General features: G+C 33.4%; 1 protein-coding gene across 1 annotated transcript in view; it reads left to right on the top strand.

Annotated features, from left to right (window-relative positions):
• The first annotated feature begins 545 nt into the window (after positions 1–545).
• Positions 546–10,082, top strand: part of AGL (amylo-alpha-1, 6-glucosidase, 4-alpha-glucanotransferase) — a 63,800-nt gene continuing 54,263 nt past the window's right edge. Inside the window, exons 1-5 of the mRNA XM_045547463.1 lie at positions 546–787; positions 1,349–1,515; positions 2,404–2,607; positions 7,265–7,446; positions 7,607–7,718. Of these exons, the coding sequence (XP_045403419.1) occupies positions 546–787; positions 1,349–1,515; positions 2,404–2,607; positions 7,265–7,446; positions 7,607–7,718 (907 nt within the window). The remainder of the gene's footprint in view (positions 788–1,348; positions 1,516–2,403; positions 2,608–7,264; positions 7,447–7,606; positions 7,719–10,082) is intronic.

Here is a 10,082-nt window from a genome sequence, read left to right as displayed (position 1 = left end):
AAGTCTGAATTCTGCCTTTCTAAAGATAGTATTCTCTCACTGAAGACCAGCTTTCTCTGTATGGTGAGATGATTGTCCCAAGATACCTCCCAGTTTTACATACTACCACATACTCTGACACCATAGAGAAACTTGCTTTCTCTGATGCAGTTAGAAAATTGCTAGAGAAGGTCTCTGTTCAGATGCCCACCTCTAGGGGTAGGAGTGAGAAATTATGGTAAATAGGGTCATGTAAGAATTAGCATATCCCAAAGTGGCCATGTGAATAGGAATCAGTTTCCAAGGAAAGGAGAAGGGGACATTACAGAGAAGACAGTTCTATGATGTTTACTATACTTGTTAAAATACAAAATTCAGCTCCACAGTAGCATAATGTGTTAGCGGATGGTACTTACATAAAATTCAGCTAAATTAGAATACAAAGTAGTTCCAAAAGAGCATTAGGTATGTGAAGTTATTTTAAACATAATTGGAAAATAATCACAGTTTTTTATGAAACTTTAAATAAGACATCTATTTTTTAATGTAGTAATTTAAGTCCTACAATGAGTTTATTAAAATGTGCTTTTTGTTTAGGGTTTGAACTACAGTTCCGACTGGGCCCAACTTTACAGGGAAAAGCGGTTACTGTGTATACAAATTACCCATTTCCTGGAGAAACATTTAATCGAGAAAAATTCCATTCCCTGGGTTGGGAAAATCCAACCGAAAGAGAAGATGATTCTGATAAATACTGTAAACTTAATCTGCAACAGTCTGGTTCATTTCAGTATTATTTCCTTCAAGGGTAAGTCAGGTGTTCTGTATGTGGGACAAAAATGTATTCTATAACCTCAAGTTACCTAACTTTTAAAAAGTACTGTATGAACCATGGCAGTACAGTTTTTACAGTGCTTACTTGAAATGCAAGTAGAATATAGTTTTTCAATCTCTAGGAGGTAATAGTATCACCCATTGCAGATTCAAAACAAAGTATTATGTAAATTTATTTTAAGTAACAGCTTAATACTGTAGTCTTTTCATGCAACCTGATTATAAGATGCTGTTTATTTGAGTGCCCTTGTTATCACTGATAAGATTTGGGTATACTTATTTTTCATTAAAATGATATTATTGGATATTAGGTATATTATATTATGTAATTATGCATAGATTGAGAAAGGGTAAAAGTGGCTTTTCTGTTAAGTTTTATTACAACTTTTTAAATGATTTTATGTTTTAGAAATAAATATATTTTTTAATGGGACAATTAACCTTCCAGTTAGAATCAGGCTATATTAGATGAGGATTTTTTTTCCTATTGTTAATTGAAAAGTTTTTGATTTGTTTTTTTTTTTTTTTTCCTTAGAAATGAGAAAAGTGGTGGAGGTTACATAGTTGTGGATCCCATTTTACATGTTGGTGCTGATAATCATGTGTTACCCTTGGACTGTGTTACTCTCCAGACGTTTTTAGCTAAGTGTTTGGGACCTTTTGATGAATGGGAAAGCAGACTTAGGGTTGCAAAAGAATCAGGTACTGTCATCTTTCTTTATTTTTCTTTTCTTCTTTTTAAAACTTAATTATCCTCTCTGATATAGATTTCAAAGGTATCGCTTCTACTTTTAATTTGTTTCTTAATATACTTAATAATATAAATAGAACCATATGAAATTTTGATAATTGACCATTTTAAACTTATAAAACTGGCAAATTACCTGATTTACCTTAAAGCAGGAACTCTACGATAAAATGAGATCATTATCATTTCTAAGACTTTATTTTGACATAGAAAAATTAAAAGTAAACTATTAAAATGTATAGGAAAATATGTTACCATTATATGTAATTTTAATTCAGTGAACATCGATTAACCATCTTCCATGTGGAAGGCATGTGCTGCCATACATAACAAGAATAAAATGAAACTTAAGTTGTATTTTGCACTTAAGGGTAATATTAACGTTCTACTTTAAAGTTAAATAATATATGAAGAAAGGAATAAGAAGTTCACTGATGTAACTAAAACAGAATACAAGGACCATGGAACATTAAAGGTAGAATGATGTGTCGACATATACTTGCATGGGATATATTTTCTGCATGTAAATTATATCCATTCAACAACTATAAATTGAACCCTTAACAACTAGGCACTGTGTGTGACTTTTTTCAAATACATTATCTCATTATCCCTATCTTGTGTATGAGGACACTGATATCCTGAAAGATTTAAAAACACTTGCTTAAAAGTCTCTTGTGGTATAGCTAGGATTGAACACAAGTCTTTGACTCCTTTTCCAGTAGGATGGTTGCCGTGCTATTTATAATTACTTAAGAAAGTTAAAATTTATATTTTCCTTAGTTTTGTGTTGGTCTTGTTTGTTTTTTTCTTACAGTGGTCCTCGTCTTCTTGCTTTGCAGGTTACAATATGATTCATTTCACCCCATTGCAGACTCTTGGACTATCTAGGTCATGCTACTCCCTTGCCAATCAGTTAGAATTAAATCCTGACTTTTCAAGACCTAATAAAAAGTACACATGGACTGATGTTGGACAGCTAGTGGAAAAATTGAAAAAGGAATGGAATATTCTTTGTATTACTGACGTTGTCTACAATCATACTGGTATGAGCTTCATTAACTACCTTCATTAATTTTGATGAGAATATTATATTCTAATTGTTTCATTCCTTAATGTTTTATATAACATAAATTTTAAAAACACAAATGATAATTAGGTGTCCTTCAATTTAAAAAGTTACTTTATATAGTATCACTTTTTTTCTTTCAAAGAAATTGGTGTTTGTTGAGGATATAGTCAATTTATAAGTATTTTGCATGATCATAGATAGGACATAATGATCACGTATTTCAACATAGAGTGCAATAGTGCCCCCTTACCTGTGGTTTCACTTTCTCTGGTTTAAGTTACCCATAGTCAACCATGGTATGAAAGTATTAAATAGAAAATTCCAGAAATAAACAATATATACATTTTAAATTACAGGCCGAACTGAGTAGCATGATAAAATTTCGTGCTGCTTGCTCTGTCCCACTGGGATCATCAAAGCTCATTCTTTGTCTAGCATATCCACACTGTATATGCTACCTTACGCACTTAGTGGCCAGCTTGGTTATCAGATCAGAGAAACATAGTATACAGAGAGTTCAGTACTATCCATGGTCTCAGGCATCCACTGGTGGCCTTGGAACATATCCTCCATGGATAAGAGGGACTACTATATTAATACTTTCAGGCTAACAAATGCATCCTATACAGCAGGAGCTCTGGTACTATAGCATATATGAAGAAACTGAATGACTTCTATTATTTAGAGAAAAAATTATTGGTACACTCTCAGAAGTTAAATCTGGAAATTATATCTTTTACATGTTAAAGGAGCTTATTATAAATTAGCCTACTTTGGTTCCTGAGATTCCTTAGTGATATACAATTCTATAAAATATATCAGATTTTCCCAACTAAGGATCCCTGAGGAGATGATTGCTCCCCTCACCTGTCAGAGCAGCTAGACCTGCCTGGGCAAAGCCTCTGGCCATAAGCAGCTTTCAGTTTAACCCAGTGTACCTTAAAATATTATCTTGTGTGTGTGCCACAGTGTAGAAAAGTCCGGAAACCACTGATTTGCATGTGTAAAGAACAAGAATTCTGGGTGGCACAAACATTTAAAAGAAATATCTGCTGTTTCATAAAATAGTTCTAAGTAACCATAGGAACTATGAAGATACTTAAAAGCTCATAAATAGAGTTCATCAATATAGATGATAATCTCCAATAACAATGGCAAACAATCAAAGTTAGGTAAAGAAATAGGTACATTCTAAAATTTGGTGTTTCTACATGCACCTAGAAACCAAGCTTCAAAGTCTATAGTGAAAACTTTGTAATATCCATGAACTCAGCATTCTTTACTTCATAATTTTGTAGTACTAACAATTACTTTGACTTCTATCATATTACATCGAATATGTCAAACCATAAAATGGTATTGTATTAGTTATAAATTATGTGAGTTAGCGTATGACTTAGGCAACTGTAACAGAAAAATACAGTTACTTAAACATAAAACTATATTTATTTCTTATAAAGGATTAAGTAGGCATTCCAGGACTAGAATAGTAGCTCAATGGTGATAGGAAACTAGGTTCTTTCTCCAATGTTGCCCTGCTGTCTCCAACACTTCGCTTCCAACTCTTAATCAAATATGGCTGCTCCAGCTCCTCTTATATTCTCCAGTGGAAATAAAGAAAGGAAGGTCATGCCTTTTAAGGGCATGAAATGGTATGTATATATTACTCCTGATCACATTGCATCGGATGGGAGTTTGTCTCTTGCCACACCTAGCTATAAAGGAAACTTGTAATGTAGTCTTTAGTTTGTCAGCCATGTGTACAGCTTAACCTTGGGAGTTTTATTACTAAAGAAAGACAGGGAGAATAAAAATTGGGATACAGGCCCTGCATGGTGGCTCACGCTCGTAATTCCAGCACTTTGGGAGACCAACGCAAGAGGATTATTTGAGGCCAGGGATTTGAGACCAGCCTGGGCAATATGGGGAGACCCGCCTCTAAAAAAAATAAGAAAAAATTACCTGGGCATGATGGTGCATACCTGTAGTCCTAGCAACTTGGGAGACTGAGGCAAGAGGGTTACTTGAGCCCAGGAGTATAAGGTTGCAGTGAGCTATCATTGTGCCACTGCACTCCAGCCTTGGCAACAGTGAGACCCTATCTCAAAAAAAAAAAAAAAAATTGGGATATAGCCTCTACCAGACTATATTTCTGAAGCATTCAAAAGATTCTCTGCAATATAAAAGAAATGAACTTTGCCACAGCCTTACTTGGAAAATGTTGCAAATCATAATGTCCTTTCTGTGAAACAGGTTTTCATTTAAAAAGTTATTATCTAGGGGAAGTCAAGGTCCAGAATGGTGACATGAGAACTTTACATACCCTCTACCTAGGAAAACAACCATAATTTGGTGAAAATTGTTTTAAAACAACCATTTAAAGTCCCTGGAGATTGTCCTAAACATTTGGCATATGGACAAACATGAAAATCTAAAGAAAATCTACTAAACCTTGATTAGAACAGCAAGAGTCTCTGGCATTTGACCAAGACCTGCTCCATTATCCTACCCAAACATCTCCGTTATAGAAGCTCTATTTGAGGGGCTCTACTCCTGGCAGGTGTGGACAAGATGGCGACTCTATCTCCCTATAACTCCAGTCTGAGGTTATAGTTTCCTTCTGAGAAGGGCAGCTGCTAGGGTTTTTCATTACTGCCAGCCCTACGTCATAGGAGTTCTATTCCAGATTGGCAAGCAGAGAAAAATCACGCCTTCGTTCTTCTGCCCAGCCCCTACTGCTACCCCAGTTGCAGCAGGCCAAAAATACTGGAAACCCAATCACCCTGGAGCAGATCTTGGTTCAAATGCCACAGACTCTGCTGCTCTTATCTTGAATAAATCTTTTTCCATATGCTGAATGCCCTATGACAGTGTCTAGAGACTTTAAACAGTTGTTTTTTAGAATTTTCACCAATCTGTTTTGCCGGGGACAGTGTTTTCTGAATTCCTTACTGTGCCCCTCCAGAAGTCGATGTTTAGTTTTTAATTTTGATGTATGTTAAAACAGTTTCAAGTTGACTCCTCTTTCATGTAGAATTAGAAAAGATACTTTCATTACCTAATTTCATTACCTAATTTCATTACCTAGCATTTTTTCATTTTGTAATTGATTTATGTTTCAAAATGTTGAGAAAAGAAATAGTTTTAGGACCTATTTAAAAATTTATTAAGAAATTGGAGTAGTCTTAGTATTTATTCTTAATTAGTGAAAATCCTAATTGGATATTTTCATCACTATATTTTATTTTTTTAACAAGTACCTTGAATTTCCTTCAATATGTTGATGAATCTAGGGGGAACTATCTTGATGCAAATTTGAAGAATTATCAATTTAATCTTTATCATACATCTCTGCTCTTTATGTATCCTGTCTTCATTGGAGGATTTATTATGAGTATAAATACTAAATAAATTATTTACTAAATAAATGACTGAAACTATAAATAATAATGATTCTAAAACTATAACGGTCCTCAGCTGAGTAAATGAGGCTTGAACATATTCATCTCAGCAGCGGAGCAAAGTGGTTAATATGGCAGATTCGAAGAGAGACTTGCCCAAGTTAATTCCTGGCTGTATGACTTTGGCTGAGTTATTTGTCTGTCTGTGCTTTACTTCCTCATTTGTTAAAGGAACATAATAGCATGCCTTACTTTGTGTGGTAGGAAATGAGGATTGATAAATTAGTGCATTTTGCTGATTAGAACAATTCCTGGTATGTGGTAGATATTCAATAATTGTTATACTTTTTATTTCATGGACACTAACGACTCATGCAGTATGAATTCAGAGGACATTCATCCATTTTAAACATCAAACAAATTGTGTATAACTTGTGTTTATTTAAAAAATTAAAACACATTATCTTAATGTCATAAATATTTGGAATACTTTGCTGAACTCCTGATCCTGATTCCTGGACTTACTGATACAGATGGATAATAAGATATGAGATACACCCTTATACATTGAGTATATTCCTTTTGGCAATTTCTCAGCCTCACTTTATCAGTCTTATCAAAACAACATACCTTATTAACCCTTTAGGATTGGCTGTACAAAGGAGTTACCTAAGAGAGAAGTGATTTTTGTTCTATAGTATTTTCTAAGCAGAATTAAAGTTAAAAAAAAAAAAGAGGGTGGGCACAATGGTTCATGCCTATAATTTTAGCACTTTGGGAGGCCAACGCAGGTGGATTGCTTAAGGTCAGGAGTTCGAGACCAGCCTGAGAAAGAGTGAGACCCTGTCTTTACAAAAAATAGAAAAATTAGCCAGGTGTGGTAATGCATGCCTGTAGTCCCAGCTACTGAGGAGGCTGAAACAGGAGGATCGATTGCTCAAGTCCAGGAGTCTGAGGTTGTGGTGAGCTATGACAATACCACTGCACTATAGCCAGGGCAACAGAGCGAGACTCATTCTCAAAACAAAATAAAGTATGATGAAGTGGATAATAGGATACCATAGCCAAAGAAAATTTTTTTGATATGGCAGTATCATTATAAAATATTGATGTTTCATATAAAAAGAAATGAGTGGTAGGTGTTGATATTTTATTTCACTTTTAAACTTAACATGGATACAATCTGAATTTAATTATGAGATACTCCTTTGTGTTTCTTTTTTCTTTAAGCTGCTAATAGTAAATGGCTCCAGGAACATCCAGAATGTGCATATAATCTTGTGAATTCTCCACACTTAAAACCTGCCTGGATCTTAGACAGAGCTCTTTGGCATTTCTCCTGTGATGTTGCACAAGGAAAATACAAAGGAAAAGGAATACCTGCTTTGATTGAAAATGATCAACACATGAATGTCAGTATGTATAGAGGAGTACCACACTAAAGCAGAATAACAGAATTTCTAAAGTACAAATTAAATATATGGTCAAAAATTATTTAGTATTTTAATATGGTAAACAGTATTGGTGAAAAGATTTTAAATACATATTTTTTTAACTATTGAAATTTTTCAGTGCATTCGAAAAATAATTTGGGAGGATATTTTTCCAAAGATTCAACTCTGGGAATTTTTCCAAGTAGATGTTTACAAAGCAGTTGAACAATTTAGAGGACTTCTTACACAAGGTAAAGTGTATACACTAGAATGTTCCTATCAATTTTAAGAAATTTAATATTACTCCTAAAGGGATAACTCTTCTCTTGGTTAACATCATTATTAAGTATATTATATGATATTTATGTTACTTTTTATATTTTGAAACTATGATTCTGGAAGCTGAGAGCAGAGACATCTAAAGGAGAAGTCATAATAATACATAACACAATTATTTTCCCTTGGGGACTGTATCTTACTGTTGGTTCTTTAGTAGAATGCTCAGAACCAACAGTAAGTGAAACTCAGTATATATTTGTTAAACATATGAATAGGAGGTAGGTAGAACAGGTTACTTCAGCTGAGAAAAGCTCAAAACAGGCTTTGAAACTGAGAGATGTTATAGTTTTCTGCTGCCTGTTAGTAAGAATCGTAAGTGATGTAGAGGGGCTTCTAGCTGATAGTGCCTGCTATTACAGTGACGTAACCACTAGTGAGACAGAAAGCAGATATTAGCTGATAACAAAAGGTAAAGAAATGAATCTTGAGTTGAGGACATAACTAATCAAGAAGTTAATTAGTGTGCCCCCCAACAAAGTAGGATGGGAAAAACCATGCTAAAAGAGAAATTAGGGTATTTAGGAGACAAATAGAAAGGAATATAAAGAATATATCTGTAATTAGTATAAGACAGCCTAGCAGTGAGGATCTTTTGCGGGCTCTTAAAATAAGGAATTTTTGTTTTTCTCATGCAGAAAATAGAACTACAGTAGGACCCAGAAATACTACCTTTGAAGTAGAAGTCAGTATGACTTGAGGTCCAGAAAGCTGAGAGTCAGATTCACACATCAACTTTAGCAATTGTGAAACACCTTAATACAGGAATTTTTGATATTAACTTTCCTTCATGTTTCATTTTACTAAAGGGCCTCTGTCTTCCCTTCCTTCTGATCTTTATAAGCTATATTATTTATATGCAATAATGTATGCTTATTATAACAAAAAACTTAACAGTTCAAAATATGATAAAATAGAATGTGTGACTTCCTCTCCCATAAACCCACTTCTTGGAGGCAACTACTAATTAATAGTTTCTTGTGTTTCTTTTCAGGCTGTTTTTGGAAAAAATTCAAATTTTTTATACAGTTTTATGTCATTCTGTATACATAAGTTATATGTATAAGTTTTGTATCTATTTTGTACACATGCTAATAAGACTGTTTAACATAGACTGTTTAACAACTTGTTTAACAACTGTACATAGACTGTTTAACAACTTGTTCTTTTAGTTGGCAATGTACATTTATTACAGCTAAATATTTCTCTTAGCCCTACATAGCAATACACTGTTTTAAAATACTTTAAGTTATTTAAGTAGCCTTTTTGATAGCTTATTTCCTGCTGTTACATCATTCATTCATTCATATTCATTCAATGCATATTTATTGAACCACCTACTGTGTGCTAGACACCCTTCCAAGGCATGAGGATTCAGTAGTGAACATAACAAAAGTCCTTGCCGTAGTGGAACTTATATTCTTATAACCAGTGCTGTAGAAAATATATCCTTGTACATGTTATGTTTACTTGCTCATGTGAGCAAATCTGTAGAATAAATTGTCAGACATGGAATTACTGGGTCAGAGGGTATACAAATTTCAAATATGTCAAATTGCTTTCAAACAAGTTATAGTAACTTAACATTATCACTAACAGCCTCATCAACATTAGATACCATTAATCTTTATAATCTTTGCCAGTCAGGCAAAACTTACCTTATTTTAATTTACATTTCCTTGCTTATTAATGAAGTATCTTTTTACATGTTCATTAGCCATTTATATTTCTTCCATGAATTGCCTGTTAATCTTTTGTCCCCATCTATTGGGTTATTTGTCTTTTTCATATTGGTTTATTATTATTGATGATTCCTTATTATACTGGCCTTCAAATATATTCTCTTAGTATGCTGTTGATCTTTTCACTCTTGTTTCTGGTGCTACTTTTTTTTCAATATAGTCAAATTTGTCAATCTTTTCTTTTATGGCTTCTGATTTTACATTATGCTTAGAAAAGACCTTCCATCAGCATTCTATTTTCTTCTAGTAATCTTATTTATATTTTTACATTTAAGCATTTAATATACCTAAAATTTATTTTTTATATTATTTAAAGAAGGCATTTAATTTTATTTTTATTCAAACAATGATGCTGAATTGATAATCCATCCTTTTTCACTGAAGTACTACCATAATACTTTGTAGTATGTAGTTGTATGCTAAATAGACATTGGCCTGATATCTGTGCTCTTCCAGTGATCTTTTATTCTACCAATGCTAAAAACTATTTATTAATTTATGCTGATGGTATAGTTTTTTCTCTTTTTCAAACATCTC

This window comes from Lemur catta, chromosome 3, assembly GCF_020740605.2.
Source record: "Lemur catta isolate mLemCat1 chromosome 3, mLemCat1.pri, whole genome shotgun sequence".
Lineage (NCBI taxonomy): Eukaryota > Metazoa > Chordata > Mammalia > Primates > Lemuridae > Lemur > Lemur catta.
Note: the sequence above shows the minus strand (reverse complement) of the source record. Positions and strands in the feature narration are given on the sequence as shown.